Here is a 19802-nt window from a genome sequence, read left to right as displayed (position 1 = left end):
GAGGCAGTCATGGGAAACTCGAAGGCCCAACCACAAGTGTTTCTAAATCTAGAGGCCTCCAGGAGTTGGAGATTCAGAGTGTCTTTCTCACCCAGGGGCTGGGTTCATTGGTTAAGATGTAGGGGTTCCCGCTGGCCAGCTGGACCATAAGTGGTCCTGAATAAGTGCTGGTTGCTTCAGCAAGTCTATGATGTAAGAAATACTTTTCTGACAGAAATTTCTTTCTACAAAGACAATAAAATAAAAAGAACAAACAGGCTCGCAAAGAACCTGACTGTCAAACCCATCAACCTAAAGTGTGGAAGCCAAAGGTATTTCCCATGTTGTCAAGGATCAACTGGAGGAAGACCTTAGTCTTCTTTTCTCCTTCCCAAACAGCCTCCCAGGGATACAAATTCCTGTCTTGGATGGCTATAAGTTTATCACATCTGTCTAGATCAGTCATTTATGACCCAGCCTCAGTTTCTCTGTCTGGTAAAACACAGCTTTTTCTAGCAACCACTCAATGATTTCACTCTTGGTAAGAAGTGGAATTTTCATTGTGATAATGTAACTCAAAGCTTTAGAAGAAGCAGGACCTGGTTCTGCAGGCTTAAAATGGAGATATAGCAAGAAGCTATCTTTGTGAAGAGGCATGGTCTGTCTATGGTCCAATTCAAGATGCAAAGGGCACTGTGTCTGCACATGGGTGACTGTGTACATTCCAGTGGTGGCAGTGCTGGTCATTATTTTTTCTTCCTACATTTTCCATCTCTTTCCTAGAAGGCAATCATGCTTTCCCATTAGGAACTTCCTTCCTACAGGCAATTCAGCTGCCTGTCCACTGCATAGCCTCACCCTCTCAGCTCCCACACAAAAGGAAGGATTCAAGATCTAAACAGAGCTGAAGTGTCTTTCCCTCCTGGAGACACCTGTAGATACTGAAAAGGTAAAGGTCTTCTCTTGAAACCCCGAATGCTCAGAGACATCTCTGTTACCAAGGAGAGAATGCAGCAGACACTAAAGCCACCAGCACAGTAAGGGATGCAAAGGAGGAGAGGGAGGAAAGGGAGGAATGAGGAGAGGCAGAAGAGGAAGAAGAAAGACAGGGAACATGGAGGGTGCAGGTAAAAATACAGGAACGGGAGAGTTCCGGAATATGGAGGAGCTGGCCCTTGATCTAACTTCCTGAACTGAATTTGTATGTCCAGCTGTCCATCTTGGCCTTTCAAGTTAAGGGAGACAATGACTTTCCTTCCTCTCTTCCCCCTCTCCTTTTCTTCTTTTGGCCTATATGTTCTTCAAACTGTAACCAGGATTCCCACTCCTGCCCCTGCAAGAGTTAGAAACAGTTCTATGCCATATTTGTGAAAGATGGGATGAACTCACTTCGGAAAGAAACAAGGTTTATTTGATGAATATAAATAAGACAATCGGCACAAAGTACTCCTCATACACACAATAACAAAGTTATGAGCTGTACATATCTTGTACATGGTTATTTCTACTAGACACGAGGTTACAATGACTGGCTGATACATGCCCGTTGGTAGTTTCGAGGGTTCCTTAATTTTATTTATTTATTTTTATTTTTTTAATTTTTTTTCATATCGATGTCCATAATCACATGGATCAATATCACAACCCACATGCCACTCACTTGAAGAAATATTACAAGAAGCACTATCAAACAAGGGTCTCGGGGAATTAGATACACGGACCCTTGGCAGCATTCAAACAGCGCTCTACACAAAGACAGTGCAGCGAGAGCTTATGTCAATACGCTTAAGGGCTCATCATAAACACTGTTTAAAAAACAAAACCCACTTCCAAATGAAAGTTGACACGCTGTGAACGTGCATACTTAATACACAAAAATCATTAAATACAAAATTGAGACTGTATATAGAAATCAAATAGGGTATAAATACAAGCCTGCTTTTGCACAAGGTAAGACTTAGACCAACTTCTCCTAAATTGTTAGCCCAAACTTTTTGTTTGTTTGTTTGTTTGTTTGTTTAATTTCAACTACACTATGATTAGAAGGGAACCTGCTAAAGGTTTCACAAAGGAAATATCTGCTGAACAACACAGTGTTTGTTGTAAACCCAGACACTATTTTCAATGCGTGGAAAGGGATGTTTTTGTTGTGACCCCGCAATTATCGGAGAATGTTACACAAAATGGGGAAAGACGCTGTCCTAGATAGAATTTGATTTTGCAGGGACGGAGTGCTATGCTTGCATGAAAGTAAGATCGGTAATACTTTCAACCCACAAAAGTGGGGAGAAGAAATGATCCCCAAACATCAGCTGTGTCAAAATTGGCACGAGTGTAAAGACAGCTAACTACACAGAGCTGATCAGTTTGCTGCTATTTCACCGACCCTGCTTAGCATACTGGTTCCCCTACTACCAATTTCAAGTATTTAGTTGCAGAGTTCAGGCCAGGACCTGGTGGCTGGAGGATGTGAGGACTTCTCTGACCACATCCACACCTTACCAAGGGACTGGTCTGTGGCTTGGGTTTTCACTGCAACCCTCTGCCAAATTGTACTAAATAAACTTGCAAAGAAGTCTGCTCCCTTCTGTAACAAAGACCAAAATCCTTTTTATAGTTAAAGGACAAACTTTTTAAACATGAATGTATTTGGATCATTTATGTAAACATAAGCTTTACACAGGTCACTATTTACTGACAAGAATGAAGTCCAAAGCAAGAAACCGACTTGAATGCATTACCCCCGGTGCACCAGGAATAAAGGGTGCAGCCCAGGGACAGTTTCCTTTCCCCAGCAAATAAGGGGTTTGTCTTTTAAATATCTCTATGGCTCATGAGAGAGGTCCAGAGTTAATTGCACCAACATTTTGGAAAGTAATAATGATTAGAGTCAATGCAAGATTTCAGCAACTTCTGCTTAGAACCCTTTCCACAGCAGCAAAGAAAGACAATGGTATTTATTAAGGCCACTCATGCTTAAATTCATTGTTTGTCCTTTAGGAATGCAGGTGGGTGGGAGGGTTTCTCCCATTGACAAGAAAATGGGTCAGTACAAGAGCTGCACATTTACCAGGCTCAGTTGTGTTTTTTACGAAGTTGTAAGGACTAATACTTTTTAATCTTCAGAGGAAGCAGCAGGAGTTGAATTCTCCTTAGTACCTTGTCACTGTATGCAAAAGACCTTGGAGTGAGGTCTCTTCCCCTGGCATGTGCTCTAAGATAAGGACTCTGTATCCACACAGGTTGTATAATGCTATTTACAGACATACAGCTTTTGTGATTATTCTTCATTCATCAATGTTTTCATGTCTGATGCTGAAAATGCTTTGAAATTCATGTTGGAGACATTTTCTTAAAACAACAAAAAAAACCAAAAACAAAACAAAACAAAAACAAAAACAAAAAAAGAATGAGAAATGACCCTTCATTTACAAAAGACCCAGGCTCACACTGCTTGCACGGCATTTGGCTCTTGAAACATGAATGAACCTCAGCTTCGGCATGGAGACCTGCATGTATGAGAAGGAGAAGAGCCTGAGGCTAGGTCATGTCCCAGCCGAAGGGTTCAAGGAGCATGTGGAGTGGATATGCAGGTGCCTCAGGCTTTTGTCATTCTCTGGTACATGAGCAGGACAAATAAAATTATGAATGACCAATTTAGATGTGCCATGCACTGTCAGAGACACACACCATGTTCTCATAAGGCGATTTCTTGGCAAGTTATTAGTGGTTTAAAAAAATTGATTTCATTTCCAACCTGGCCCAGAGGTAACTACTGATAATACCATTCAATGTGGCTCCTTAACCCACAGATTAAAGAAACGGAGGAGGGTGAAGGCTCTCGATTTTTGGTCTTTTGTTTTCTTTGTCAAACACTCCATGCACCGTGGTATACAAACACCACCAGCAGCACTTGTTCACTGCGAGCTTAGATTGTCTGGTAACCTAATGTGTTAGGACCACTTAGACTGACCCGCAGGACAATGGGAGACAGAGCTAGCTGTCCAAACGAAGCTGAATCCACACTCTGAATCCCATGCAGTGCCCATGTATCCAAGAGACGAAGCAACAGGAATACAACGCTCATTACGCAGCTTTCCTCAGAGATGCTCACTTCGTAAAGGTCCAAATCCTCGGTAGGAAAGGAAGGGGCTGTCATTTTTCTCCTTCTTCATACTCTGTCTTTCCCTTACACCCAAAGCCGGACAATCGAGGAGAACAGAATCGAGCAGGAAAGTGAAGGCGAAAACTCCCCTTCTTTTCGGACCTGCTGCTGCGGCTGCTGGTGGACACTGAAGAGAGTCAGGCTGCAATAGATTATCAGGATATTGCTGCAGTGCTGAGCTATCCTTTTAGCCAACCCTTCTGACAGCTGCAACGAGAAAGCACATGATTTAACAGGGAAAGACACTGATGGTGATATCTGCCATCCCAGGGCAAAGGCTCTCCTACCCTCTCCCTACCCTCATCACGATCACTCTCATTGGTTGGAGTCACATTTTCCACAATGATTACGGTTTTGCTTTTCTTTTAACTCAACTCAGAGAGATTAGAATCGGAAAGGCAGTCAATGTGCCAAAAGCTTTAACAGTCACTTATAAACATGTGACAGCAACAATTTCAAAGAACTGTAAAGCATGCCGTGACTGTAGGAGCTGGCAGTTCCATTCATATGTATACAAGCAAAGAAACCCAAAAATCTGAGCTCAAACAGACTCTCCACGTGCACAAGCACTCCAAGTGTCATTATTCACAACAGCCCAAAGTGTCTGTCAACAAATGAGTGGATAAGCAAAATGTGGTGGCATATATCATACGGCTACTGAAGCTGCAGCTGTGGCCATCTTCTATGTGCATGCTCAACTGTGTCATGATCGTTCAGACGCCCTTGGAAGGCTGGTTGTTTCCAGTGTACAGACACAGTGTGGGTATCTGAAGACTGTGGCAGGCAAGGGAGAGTGCAAGTATGCACCAGGCACACACGCACACACACACACACGCATGCATGCACCCACACTTTTTATCTCATTTTTACTTTCTGAGACAGGTTCTTGCATTATGGCCTGGGCTGATTGAATTTATGATCCCTGTGAGCGTGTCCCACCATGGCTTGCCCTACACATCGCTTTTGATATCTACCCTTGTATGTCTGGTTTGGCAGTTGATGCACAGGTCTGCCCAAGTCCCACCTGCTGATGAGAAAGTCAAAGATCTCTTGGTGTGCTCAGATAAGCATCCATTTCGGGGCATCCTTAAGCAGTGTTGATAGAAGGAAAGGCTTGGATGAACTCAGCTAAATCATACTTCGAGGAGTCTGGTTAAAAAACTTGAATCAGGGCACACACACACACACACACACACACACACACACACACAAATGACTTTTGCAGAGCCAGAAATTTAGGGAGTTTCTAGGGCAGATCATATTACTCACCCTGGCAAATAAAATCTCTGCAAACTTTGTATGAAAATTGTAAGTCTGAGCACGCTTTCTGCTTCATGAGCTCTGCATAGCTCTCATTCTTTCGTGTGCTAAGCATTCCTTAATCATCCCTTTAAAGGGCTGACCAATGTATTAAAAGGCCATATAATGAAAAGAGAAAGGGAAACCTGAGGTAGTATTAAAACGCACAGGTTGTTTTCTTTACAGATGGGGAACTAAGTGAATAATAATTATGGTTGATGTCCAATGTCCTTGATACTTTTCCAAGATAAAGTAGCAGAGAACAATTGTTTATTCAGTTGTGAGATAGGTTTCCAGCTGGGTACCAGGTCACAGAGCAGAACACAAGTCTCGAGACCACAGTGTTCTGCTTGGGGAAAGGTAATAATTGATAATAGATAATTAAATTAAATTGCAATGATTTAATTAATATTGATTTGTTATTTATCAATTCTGTAATATAAACATAGAACATCTCAATTATTTATTAATCATGATAATTAATAATTAAACAATTCCTGATGGTTTAAATATTGATTTTTAAATGCCAATTAGAAAAAAAAAAGATGTAAACAGCAGAAAGAACAAGTCTCGTACCTGTTAACACATTTAGTGAGGACTACCTCAGAGCCCTTATGCCAAATACGTCTTCGGCTATATCTTTGAGGCCCTGCAATGCTTCTTGATTTTTTTCATTGGAAAGACAACAAAAATAACCAGTCTCATGGATATAGTCAGAGAACTATCTTTAACAGTCTACCATGTAAACAGTTTAGTTTGCAAATAAAATGATTATTTTTTAAAATGTTGCCACCCTTCAACAAAATAGCCTATTCACCAAGAGGCTTAGATGAGTCTGGAGGAAATAAACCAAACGAAACTTGACAGAACATTGCCAGCAGTTACAAATAGAGATCACCACTCCTTGAGACACAAGCGAGAATGTACTTTCAAAACATTTAAAATGGGATCCAGCCTTCCAACAACGGCGACCAGGCCACTCCCCACTGTAAGACTATTCCCAACTTGGCTGATCCTCCGTCACATGGATGCCCCAAGTAGCTGCCCCTAACCTCTCCAGTAGTCTCTTGCAAGTGCCAGCTCTGTGCTCTGGGGCAGTTGACAGCTCTACTGTCCTAGTGATTGCCACTCTGATGCACAGCTGTTTCTGGTGTGCCGACCTTGTTCATAGCTCTTTGCAATCCTGCTGTATTTGGCAAGATGGAGGACCTGTGGCCAGGCTGGCAAGGTCTCCTGTAGGTTCTGTCTGCCCTGATGCTCTGCCTTTCAGTTTCTCCATGCTGTAGCCTTTGGCAACACTACATGGCTCTTCTCCTGATTGTCCATATACACTTAGATCATTTCTCCAGTGGACTGATCCCTCTTTACTCCTCATTCTCAGCTTAGATGGTGTGCAAGCCAGGAAGTCTCCTGTATGGCCCCCTTACTGTGAATTGCCTGTACTTGCCTTGCCCAGTATGGTAGTGGCTGGCCTCATGTGGCCACTGAACGTTCAAAACATGTCTAATTCAAATTGAGACATGCTTAAAGTGTGAAATGTGTACCAGATTTTGAAGATTTAATGTGGAAAAAGGAATGTACACTATCTCAGGAACAATTTCAGATGATACTGACTTCATGTCAAAATACTTTGGATGTACTGATTCCAGTAAAATCCACTGCCCTAAACTCTACTCGCTTCTTGTCACTTTAAACATTCGACTACTAAGAAACTCAGCGTTATAGACACAGCTTGCCATTTTATCTCCCTGGTCACTTATAGCCCAGATGGTAAGCTCAGTGAGGGCGAGGGCAGGCTGCTCTTTCTCATCCTGCACCCCAAGTTTTATGCAGTTCCTGGAACAGGGTGATTTCTCTTTCATTCCACAGATACTAAAGATTAGAGTAAGTTCTAAAATGTCTTCCCTACCCAGCCTCCCCTGGAACAAGCCTTTCCATCCTAACCCCTGGGTTTTGGAGTGAACTACAGTAGACCATGATAATAGTAACCCAACTAGAGCTACTAAACAGTTTGGTTTAGACGAATATTCAGGAAGTTTGCCCAAACAGAAGTAGCTTCAGGACAGGGACCCTTCATTAGCATATCTTTTTCTTCTGTCAACCTTACAAAAGAGAAATTCCTGTGTGAAACCTGTGCTGAGAGAAGAGAGCCATGGGCCTGAGGAACGACAGCTTCCTTTAAGAGTGATTCTCATCCTGTCCAATGCTGCGACCCTTTACCAGTTCCTCATATTGTGGTGACCTGCAGCTGTAAAATTATTCCATTGCTACTTTGTAACAGTAATTTTGCTCCTGTTATGAATTGTAATGTAAATATCTGATATGCAGGATCTCTGATTATGTGACCCCTGTGAAAGGGTCGCTCAACTCCTAAAAGGGGTCATGACCCACAGGTTGAGAACTGATGCCTTAGGCAATGAGCCTCTCCACAGCACAGCTGACAGCCAGCAAGCAGGAAGAACCTCAGGCCTAGGCCCACAAGCAAGAGGAGTCAGCTAGCAAGCTGAAGGAGTCTGGAGCCCACTACTCCAAGAGTCTCCCCCTTTCGAGTCCTCTAATGGCTGCTTTGATTTGGGTTGTATGAAAAGCTATACGGAAAGCAGAAGAGACCTTCTGGACTTCTGTCAGGGAGCTCATTAGCATACCAAAGCGCATGCGCATGCTGGTATCCAGGCTCTCTCAACATCACAAATACCTGTTACAGAGTCCATGCAGCCACCCTGGCTCCTCAACATGACCCCTACCCAGAGTTCTCCAGCTTGGAGCTTCCCTCCCACAGCTTCTCCCTCTTAGATAACCCTGCTATTTTGGCTACATGCTGTTTTTTGCTCTGTCTCTTTTTCTCATTGTTTCTCTGTCTCTCTTTCCTCTCCCTCCTTCCTCTCTCCTTACCTGCCCGGCCCCAGCATCCACCCATCCACCATGGCCCAGTCCATTATGCTGGTCATATTTAGCCTACTTCTTTTTCTCTCTGCTCCAGACTCTTCCACATGCCTCTGTCTGTACTGTGGCCTCATATCTACAATACAAACCTCTGTCTCAACCATACCTTTGGGTGATTCTGTCCTCTTTCTCTATGGAGGTGCACATGGGCAATGTGCCTGGCACTGGTGACAGTGATAATGAAGAACACAGACAAAGCTCACATGCTCATTGAACCTGTACTCTCATGGGGAGACAGACATATGCAGACATACAAACTGACACATGAGCAAGGTTTTCAATCTTTGTGCCCTGAGGGAGCAAGCATCTATGGTCAGGAAGTATACATTTTATTCATTGATTATGGACAACCAGGAAGCAGATAGCTCTGATTTTGGATAGGAGATAGGGGGAGAGAAAAAAAAGGCAGATTGACGTCTTATTTATATACTCGGAGCTCGTTTTTGCACCCAAGTACCCAAGCAGAAGTAAAGACAAACATCTGCAAGTGTACGCATAGCAGAATTATTATTAAGCATCGATATTATTATTGATGTCTATCATAGAAGGTATTTAAATTTTTCTCTAGTAGATTTTATTTTTTTAGACATTTTTAACCAAAGAATGTGGAACTGGTATCATATTAGAATGCAAAGCTAACTCCTTCTTGGGAAGAAAAAATCCCTGTTTGGTGGTACAGCAGCCTTTGGCTTGACTCTAGGTAGGGTGCAGGAGAGAAAGGGGATAGTCGGGCACAGCAGGGAGATTCTGGCCCAGGACTGATACCCCCAGGACAGCTAGCCATAAATGTGCCTTCAGACTGTTTTTCTTTGGAATAAAGACACCTGCCTGGTTATGGCTTTCTTCTCCTGCCCTCTCCATAGTGATTTGCAGAAACAGGCTGAGAGAAAGGGGTCTTTGGTAAACACAGAGGGGTTAAAGGGGAAACTGTTTAATAACAGTAGTAAAATGCAGGCTATTTTTGACATCTGGGTTAATGTCCACTCCGTTCCATGTGCGTCCCAAATGTGTGCAGTGTGCCCCAGGTACAAAAACAGACACCCATTCACAACAGCCATGGATGCACTAACGTGTTACACATGGTGCCCATATAAAAGGCCAGCCCCTGATAGACTAATTAACCATGGCAGAGGAGAGGGTTCCTTCAGGGCCTTGGGCATCCTACAGAAAAGTTCCTCTGAGTGACTGTGCACAGGAAAGCCCAACTCAGTTATATACATACATATACATATACATATACATATACATATACATATACATATACATATACATATACATATACATATACATATATATATGCAGAACTACTACATCTGTATTATGACTTACCGTCTTTTAAATGGGACGGAATGGATTTCTAGTTTTCTTCATGAAGATTTATCTATTATTGTTGTGATCAAAGTGGCAACAAATTATGTTAAATCATTTAATTTTCTTGATAGGCACAAACCACCTTGAAGCCATAACTCAAAAATATGAGTGGAAAGCAACATTTTACCTTGAGAGAGGCCTCCTACAGCTCCACAGGGCAATAAAATGTAACACTTCAGAACCCAAAGGGCTGTGAGGATGGGGGCAGGGCCAGCCTGCCAGCCCCATTTTGAAGCTGTTAGGATGACAGAGCTGCAGGAGGCAGCAGCAGAGGGATTCTGCATTTCATCTCTGCCGTCTTCCCGCTGAGTGTGACTCACCCATATTTTAAATGAAGGCATTCAGATGGTTATGCAACCTATACCTGGAAATGGCCGCATACAGGGCTGTGTCTCCTTAGGATTTATTTTTGTAATTATTATTGTGGTCAGGAGTATTAATGGCTCATGTTCGGGGCAGGCTGCCTGTTCCAGTACCTCTGAATTAATGATCTCAAACAAGTCTGAGGGTACCACACATTGACTTGCTTGGGTAGCAGCCCCTCCCTGCGAGGAAACTGAGCTGAGAGGAACTGAGTGTTTGGGTCAAATTCCCTCCTTTGAACCTACATCTTTTTGACTCTTCAGTATTATTTTTTCTTCTTAGGCCAGAATTTCTAAAACCTTGGTCTTTGTCTCTTATCATTCCAACTTGTGTAATCTGTCTCTAACATTGGTAGCATTTCACTAATACCTTTCTGTGGTAAACAATCTCTAAGTACATCTTTATGGATGAATATATGCATACATATTACTCCAGAAAGTTTTGTTTTAATACTTTAGTGGGACCAACACTTCTCTATTACACATGTTGATAAATGCCTGGCCATTGCAACATGAGGCTTTTATCCCCCCCCCAAAAAAAAATCAGGTGAGCAACACCATGCTACATAGTAGGCTTGCCTTGGACCCAAGAACCTGAGATCCGGCAGTGGCCTTCTCTCAGGAGGCAGCACCTGATATGGTCATGCTGGGTGCAATACTTCATTGACCACCAGCAAGTTCTGATGCCACCATGGTTGGTTTACATTTGGGGTCAGAGTATTGTGAACTGAGTTACCTTCTTCACAAAAGCAGACTGGATGAGAAGAAAAAACACCAAAGTCCTCCCTTCAGTACCAGCAGGAGGTGCTCCATCTAATATTAACACACTGGTTGAATAGTAATGAGCTCTGTTGTCTTTTTTTTTTTTCTTAAAAAAAAAAAACAAAAAACAAGGTCTTAGTCTGCCTACATTTGAAAGACTGTAGTCCAGTTCTCTTCAGTCTCAAAACTATGGACATCTGTGGCTGACCAGTTCTTTGCTATGGGGCACTGACCTCAACCGAGGACAGCTTGCAGTCTCCCTGGCCTCTCACAGTTAGATACCAATAGCACATTCACACTCCCAGTCATGGCAATGAAACGACTGCAGATATTACTAAAATATCTCAAGGAAAAGCACAGTGAGCCCCAGGTGAGGATCCTCGATATTGGCTGACTGTGGAACCACTGTATTTTGAAATACTTTGGTAGAGACCGATGTGCATACATGCATTTACCAACCCACCACAGAAGATAGGAAAAATTTTGCAGAAATAAAGATTTATTTCTATGCTGTTTCATGTTACTTAACATACAGCTGCCTAGGCTTAAAAGTCCCTGGAAGTAGGTAAAATCCCGAGTACCAAACATAATGAAAACATACAGCGATCTGACATGAACTAGACAGGCTGCTGTGCAGAGATAGCAAGGCACCTAAGACACTTGCTGAGCTAAGTGAAAAGGTAAAATCTAGTTTAAATTTATAGCATTCCTCCCATGTCCCTCTAGGAGTTTGGCATTTTGCCAGGGTTCCTTGTTAAAAATTTGTTAAACGTGTTTGGCATTAACGCAAACACAAAGTGGTCATTTGTTACAAATTCTATTGGAATGCATTCATTTAAGGCAATGAAGTAGTTACTAGAAAAGAAAAAAAAGTTCATTAAGTACATTTCAAAAATACAATGATGTATGCAGTGTGTAACTGTGGCGCCCCTGTGGCTATATAAATCGCCGACAGAATAACCACACATTGTGTTCAGTTTGAAACTGGAATCTTTTAAACATAACAGATAGAACAAAACCTCGTTTTGTTTGTTGTCAAAACTGATGGGAGCCTTTCTTTTCTGAACTAGTTTAAATAACCCAGAGTTTGGCATGGATTTTCTAACATCTCCAATCGGGAAAACACACAGGTCAAAACAATGCTTTGGGAGTCTTTGAGGGGTGCTGCCAATGACATTGGAGATGGGGGGCTGATTCAGCAAACAGAACTCCTGTGCTCTGGAGAGAAGGGAACTGTCCCTGGGAATCCTGGAGAAGTTTGTTTGGGTGGGGCCATACTTCCACACCCTCCTAGTTGCAGGAAGCTATTAAGTTACCCATAGGGGGGAAACCATAAGCTTTCATCACCGAGTATGGAATCCTATGTGCAAATATCCTAAGCCTGTGTACAGAACTACCATCTTCCTGCCCCACCCAGCCTATTCACAACCAAGGCATTACTGCTGAGCAATAGTTCTTGGCTGGCCTTTTCTCTTGATCTTCAGGAGAAAATGGCCATGGGTCCTGCTATGACCCATGGCCCTGTGACATAGCTTGCTGGGGATGTTAACGTGAAACATGTTTTTTCAGGACCCACTGAAGCTTACCTGAGGGTCTTAGAATTGAGTTAAAAAGTTAGACTTGATGATCTTTAGGAAATCTGATTCAACTACTCTTGTTTCTGAATAACAGAATCAGAACTGGAGAGTGCCTCAGTACCAGGATCCTAGATCTTATAAGACACTGACATAAACCTATACACATAGAGCTCCCGGACCTCTCTGGTTTGGATTTTTTGGTTCTCTGAGCTTGGTGTAATCTGGGCTGGGCAGCCCTCAAAGAGGAGAGAGCCAGGATCTCCTGGTCCCAAGCTCTGAAAGCATTCTTCCAGTTCAAGTGTGAATTGAGAGGAAACCTAGAATTCTGTGTGTGGGCTGGATAAGTCTGCTTTTCCATTTACAAGTGCCAAGTAGGACCAAGAGAGGAGACTGAGCAGGGGCTATGTATCTCCAAAAGAGGCAAGAACATGAGATTCAAAATGGATCAAATGAAATACAAGAATACTGCAAAGCTCACCTTCATTTTGTGTGCTTCCAAGTTCATGCCATTTGGGAAGCTCCTTTTAAAGAACACACACACATACACACACACACACATACACACACACACACACAGAAACAGTAGAAGGTTTAAAACTTGACAAAAAATATACAGCCATACAGAGATGACATTAGAGCCCCTCTTAGAGTCTCAGAAGGGTCTGTATACTTAGCAGGCTCTGAAAAGGAAGACTCACTATAAATTCTCTATAAAGACTCCGTGATAAATCCCCATTCCCTCCAGTACAGGCTTGTTCTTGAGATAGAGTTTTTTCAAAGTCAGATGAGAATGAAGACATGTTTTAACCCCTTTACAAGGATTCTGTGTTAGGATGGGCTTGTCATAGGTACATAAGGGAGAACTTTCCCTAAACTAGACAGAAAGATGGTTGTCATCTTCAGCAAGGAAGTAGGAGGGCTGGATAAGCCTTTTGGAGAATTTAAAGTATGAAGGAACAGTTTCATATCTTAAGTTTACCAACCAGAAGTGGTTCAAATGACAAGTCTTTCCATCAGGATCCCTATGGAGCCACTCATGGCAATTAGTTTCTGGGATTTGAAAGCGCCCTTCCCACCTTGCTGAGGTGGAATGCCATTTACTATTGGGCTAGTGACTAATTAGGGGTCTCTGTTTGAAGATCAAGGTTTTGCTATCCCTGCTTCTTAATAACATGGTTTGTCTGTCGGCCACCTGGGTCCAGGCAAGACCTCCTTATCCCCCTCCCCAAACTACCAAGCACTGCCTTAGGCCAGAACAAGTGTGGGCAGGAAACCACAGATCCAGCCTTTTGAGCAATTTAACCTCTTCGTCACCAACATCCTGCAATCCTATACTTACTTGATTGAGCTGTCCTGAGATGGAGTAGTCTGAGCTTGCTTCTAAGACAAGAGTGAAAGCCTTTGCTTCAATGCAACCCTTGAAGGTGCAAACCCTGTGTAGCATGTTTCCTCGCTGGAGGAAAGAGTAGGGGGAGAACTTCACTTTTCCAGATGAGCAGGGAATCAAGAGGTTCTTCGAGTTTGCTTGGAGCTGGGTCATTTCCGGAGTGTATGTCAGAAGTGACTAGCTATGCAGGAGCTACAGAAGACTGAAGTGCACAGCATACATCTCACCTGGGCCCAGTGGCCATACAGACTGAGCCTGGGAGGCCTGCTACCATCTTTAAGATAGGGTAGGGGAGAGGACAAAACAGCAGGACAAGTTAGCTGCAAAGCATGAAGCTCTAACAACTAGGGGCAGGGCACAAACAGCCCTGAGGTTGGTTCTTTGGCTGTTGACATACTCTGGTCTGTGTAGGTTGTGGTCAGTAAGCCCATTAGTGTTCCAATGTGGCAACAGCTAATGCAGCAAGTTCAATCTGGTTCTGTTTAATTTCTAAATGCTCGTGCATGCCGCCAGTGACGGCCAGCTGAAGGCAGGCTACCTCACCACTATGAACACAGCCATCATTGTCACCCTTGTGAAATTTATCCTAAAAAATCATTCACTTCTGGCAGATAGAAATTTCACATTGGATTAATTGGACTTTGATTTCAATTTATTGCAAATTGCTTTCTGTTTTCTAAGCAACCACCAAGAATTTCCTCCAACAAAAGGAAGTAGCCTTCTCTGGGGGAGGGGGAGCTTTTTGGTAGGTGGGAAGGAAAAGAGAAATAAATACAGGCCTGAAACAAGCCAGGCGGCCGGGTTTTAAAGGTATTCTCTAAGCCCTAATAATCTTCACCTTCAATAATTACAGGGACAGGACAAATGCTATCTCCGTCTGTTGTGCAGAGCTGAAAGCAAAACGTATTCTGGAATGAGCTAAAAAAGCACACTCAATCTGGATTTTATATTGTCTATTAGCTGTGTTTATGAAAAGCACAAAACTTAACCCATGGCCCTTTCCTTTCCTGCTTTCCCCTTCTCTTCCCTCCTGTGGGCATCTTCCCTTTCCCACATGTGGGGGTCCTCCTGTTTCTCTATTCATGCTAAAACAGCTCCAACATCATGCAATCTGTATTTAGAGGCATGTCAGCCACTATTTTAAGCAAATCATCATAGGGGACATGTGATTATGTCCTTAAAGTCATGCTAAGTATCCAAGTTGAGAATGAACCACTCATTCAACCTGATTTTTAGCAGCCCTTATACTCTGAAGAGATCAATATCATTATTATTTGTCTCCTACCCACTTTCAATGCAGAAAAAGCACTGCTCACAGGTGGTAGGATGGTGCTGTGAGCTTTGTTCTCAGCCATGGCAACCCCCAACTCCCAGCTTAAAGTAGCACCTTAAGCCTCTGAACTGATCTGCAAGGAAGGTGGGAAGAGTTTTCAAGGAGAAAGTAAGTCTTTGGTCCTTCCTTGTGTGCACTGGAAGCACATGAGTCCTGTTTTCATATAGTATTGACTGACAAGTCCTGTGAATTTCCCTTTCCAGGGTTTTTGTCTGGATGCTATCTTCAGGCAGATTTCAATCAGTAAGTAGTCACAGGTCACCTAGAGCATCCTTTAAAAGCCTCTGCTGCAGGGGATCAAGGCATAGGTCTCTGCCTTTCCCCACAGGACTCTGCATTATGGTCTTTTGACTTCATAGTATCCTGGATGATTAATCACTTTTAGATATGAAAAAAATGAACATGTCTGAAGTGCTCTTCCAAACTGTCAAATGTTTTGCTTAGCATAGATCCTGTGTCTCCCTTTCCCAGAGACCCCGAAGCAATATATTTTCCTGTTGGAAAGTCAACTTTTGAAATCCCATGCAGAAGCCCCAAGCAATATATCTTAACATCTTAATTTCATTTAGGAGGAATGCAATGATTGAGCATTTATCATCCTAGGATTGAATGAACTATCTGGAGCATTCCAATCTATTGCTTCCATACAATTGATGGGATATCCACATGCCTTCTGGCTATATGGGGGCTTTGGGGTCCAAGTTATCTTTGAAGGGGTAGGATACTAAAAAGATTACCAAGGGAGGGTCTGCCTTTAAAGATGAAGTGTATCTCCCAAGCTTGCCTTGTTCCACTTGAGAACCTCCCTCAGCTATGACGAGGATGTCTGCTGCTGGATTACTCCTTCTTTTCCACCCGTTATGCAGAATCCTGCCCCCACTTCCTTCATAGACAGTCTAGAAGTGCTTAGGGAAAACAACAAAAATCCCACTGGTATTCATGGTATTTCTCATCCATCACGTGCCCGTTTCATGCATAGCTACTTTATATAAAACAGAATGGTACCTTCATGGGACGCTGTATTGAGCCCACTGGCATTACAGCTGCCATTCAGTTCCCACACAATATATCATTAAAATGTCTTTATGTTCATAGGAAGAACTGGCTGAGGTGCTATAGAATAATACTTTAGAGGCAGGCACCTGCAGTGTTCATGGTCTTGTGCTACAGGCATGGATAGAAGCAAGAAATATTACCCTCAAGTCTGGGAGCTCCGCAATAGTGTTTCTGGCATACCCACTATGTGATTTCCATAGGTAACTACATTGTATGAAATGCACAAAGAAACTGGTGGTTCCTGACATCTCTGAAAATCCTTACATGTACAGACTTGCTTCATATGGGGAACTACTCACTGCCCAGTGGGCCACTGAGAAGGAAAACAATGGTGCCCCAGCACACACAGAAGAATGGGGAGTGCGCTGAAGGCAGAGGCTATTTCCAAGGACTCTAAGGCCAGTCACACTCTCATAGTGCCAAAAAGCAGGCATGCTCTCTGGTTTGAATTTACATTTAAGTCCCGTGACAAAGTCTGACCTTGGAGGTCTGCACAAGAAACGCAGGGACCCAGGGCTGTAGTCTTCATCTCCCATCCCTATTCCAGGTCAGGAATCTAAGTGAACTCTAGAATTGTCCTGGGACTTCAAGGCTCCAAGCATAACGAGGGCACATTAACAACAGGACACTTGGATGGGCCTTTTCTCTCATCATTATTGGGCTTCCTGTTATCACTAATGGTTGACACTTAACGTCTCTGAGATGGAATTTCTACACAGCTTTTGTCGTTGGTCACTTTGACGAGCAAAGAGAAGGAAGTTGTACATTCATGATGCACAAACTAGCTAGAAGGTTCCTTATTAAGTTCTAATACCCTGGTGGGCAGAGGCTTGATGTTATTCTTCTAAGACAGGCTCAGCATCCAGGATGGAAGTCACCCAGAGACTAAGGGAATGAAGCCTGGCAGAGTGGTTGCCTGATACCAGCAATTCTTAAGAGTGACCTTAGAGCCCTTGCTGTCCAGTGCAGCTGGATGCTGAAGTCCTCCAGCAACTCCTTCCTTAGAAGCCAGCCCTGAGAGTGGGCAGTATTTCTACCCTCAACAGAGACATTAATCCTCTGCTTGGGCACCAGTCAATGAACAGGAGGCCCATTGGGCCTGTGCACACAGTTCCTTGGACTTGAGCACTGTGGTCCTGGCTCTTTACTTGGCCATTCTCTGCTTATCCATAGAGTCCATCTTCAGTGCCATTTCTTCAAAGCTCCTTCTTCACTGTGGTTCCTGGTCTCTGCCAAACCCTTTCCTAGCCCTCCCTTGACAATGTCTGTCAAGCAACTCTGGCCTTACAGGGGGGAAGACATTACATATCTGTTATTATTTGGCTGATGCCTGCCTGCCTGAGGTGCCCTTCCTGGAGACAGACTGTGTGCGTGTCACTCACTGTAGTGCTTCTAAGGAATCTACAAAGCATAGACTATGGAGAGAGCTGAGTCTGTTGGTGATAACAACCATTTGATGACTGTTTACCATGTCCCTACTAGTCTTAATGCTGAGTGCCAAGGCTTTCAATATTCTGACCGGGAGAGTTTGCTGTTGCTCTGGTCCTTAATTATGACAGTGCGACAAGGGTCCAACTGTGTCTGCTCATCTCCTGTTATCTCTTCCCCTTTCTAGTTTGGGTGAGAATATAAACATATGGATTCTTCTAGCCTTCTAGCATCACTAATATTGTCTATCTGACAAACTCTAGAGTCACCATGAAGGAACGCCTCTGAGCACACCTGTGAGGGATTAACTGTGATGGGAAGATGTATACTAAATGTGGTGAGTCCATTCTGTGGCTGAAATCCAGAACTGCATAAAAATAAAGAGGGAGATGAGTACCAGAGTCCAATGCTCACTGCTTCCTGATTCTGATGCAGTGTGGCCAGCTGCCTCCCACTCCCACCTCACCCATCATGATGGACTTGTATTCTTCAAACTGTAAGCCAATATAACTTTTCTTCCCTTTATGTGCTTATAGTCAGGCATTTTGTCACAGCAACAAAGCAAGTAGCTAATATACCTGCTATATATAGCTGCTTGCTGAGCATATAAGCCCAATTAGCAGCAATCCTTATAACCTTTGCCTCTAATCATATGGACCAGCTTGATCAGAATACAGAAAGCATCAGCCTGGGGTGTTCAAACTCAGGGTATCTATTGGCTGGTCACGAACCTTGTCACCTTCGAGAAAGTGTGTGCAGAGTAGAGAGGTCAGGAAGGACAGGAACAGAGGAAGCACAAGCTTCCTTTAAACTGTAAATTATGTGCCTCCCACCTGTGGCACTCCAGCAGACAGCTCTGTTGGCAGCTTTCTGCATTCTCTTGGGTTCTTTCTGTTGGCATAGACCAACTTTGCTTCACAAAGTTTCAGTAGGGGGTGGGGTCATGGCTCCAGCTGTTAGGTAAACTTTCAAGGATATTTCTGTGCCAGGTACAAAAAAGATGCCTCAGGGAGAAATCTTAAGTTAATTATACATAGACATTTAAGCCACAAGAAGGAGTAGTTGTCCTAAATTTTTGGAAGGTTGGCTTCCAATTTTAGTTGTAAACTGGAGCAGGCTCACTGACTCACCTGGGAAAGGTGTCAACAAAATGATATATTTTACATTATTTCACAGCTTGTTTTGGCTAAACACAATGAAAAATGAGAAGGGAAATGATAGCTTTTAATTCTTTAGTGGGTAAGGCATTTCATCACACATGGGCCAAAGTACAAGGTCTTAGGTCAGGTGGTCCACTTTCTCAGTCTTTAAGAACAAAATGGAGCTGAAAACTCAGAAAGAGGCCATAAGCTATGCCTCATGGTCTTCAGTGTGGCCTGTACTAGACATGTCTGATGGGAAATAAGACTCCTGTAGCAAATGCCTTACTGACCCCCCACCTCAATCCCAGCCAAATCCTATTGCCTGGATCGTCTCTGAACAGTGTTTCCAGGAATGTGTCACTGGTTGAACTGGGTGTTAGGGAACTTCAGCAGAAAAGCAGAAAAGTCCCCAGTTTCCACAAGATGAGGAAGACAGCTGGGATACTGTTGTTATGTTTGCTTTCTACTTTCAAAACTGCCCTGCCCCCTTCCCTTTCCATTTAAATAAAAGTGATTATTCAATATAGCAGGTATTTCTTTTTCAAGCCATGAAGCAGAGCTAGGGAGTCAGTAATACATAGTCCCTAATATTTGAGATTTGCAGAAATTGGGGCCGAAGAGGAATATACAAGAAACTGCCATATTGCATGAAATATGAACTAACTGGGTGGCCACAGAGATAGATGCCACAGAAATGGGGTGCTATAGCCAGAGTGTCAGAAAAGACTCTGGCCAAACACCTAGGCTGAAATGAAAGAGTTAATGAGCTGGAGCCCTGAGGAAAGGAAAGAAAGGCCAGAAGCAGCACAGAGTAAAGGCAGGACCAGAGACAGCTGGGCAGGGGAGTCTTCTCACTGATGTGGTAGACAAGGAGAAGATGCAACCAAAGCAAGTCCACATTAGGCCTTTTGGCTGCATTATGGAGGTGGGATGCTTCCTTTAGGGCAGAGGGGATACCACTGAAAAGTGGGAAAATGTACGGTTTTGGAAGGTCTACC

General features: G+C 43.3%; 1 protein-coding gene across 2 annotated transcripts in view; it reads right to left on the bottom strand.

Moving 5' to 3' along the window:
* Nucleotides 1-1364: 1364 nt before the first annotated feature.
* Nucleotides 1365-19802, bottom strand: part of Erc2 (ELKS/RAB6-interacting/CAST family member 2) — an 822395-nt gene continuing 803957 nt past the window's right edge. For both annotated transcript variants that reach the window (XM_028754073.1, XM_028754072.1), the window contains one exon: nt 1365-4351. Coding sequence is in view for 1 of the 2 variants with exons in the window: in XM_028754072.1 (XP_028609905.1) it covers nt 4169-4351 (183 nt within the window). In the remaining variant the exon portion in view is untranslated. The remainder of the gene's footprint in view (nt 4352-19802) is intronic.

Source organism: Grammomys surdaster, unplaced genomic scaffold (assembly GCF_004785775.1).
Source record: "Grammomys surdaster isolate TR1022 unplaced genomic scaffold, NIH_TR_1.0 125979, whole genome shotgun sequence".
NCBI classification, from domain to species: Eukaryota; Metazoa; Chordata; class Mammalia; order Rodentia; family Muridae; genus Grammomys; species Grammomys surdaster.
This window is presented reverse-complemented; position numbering and strand designations above follow the sequence as displayed.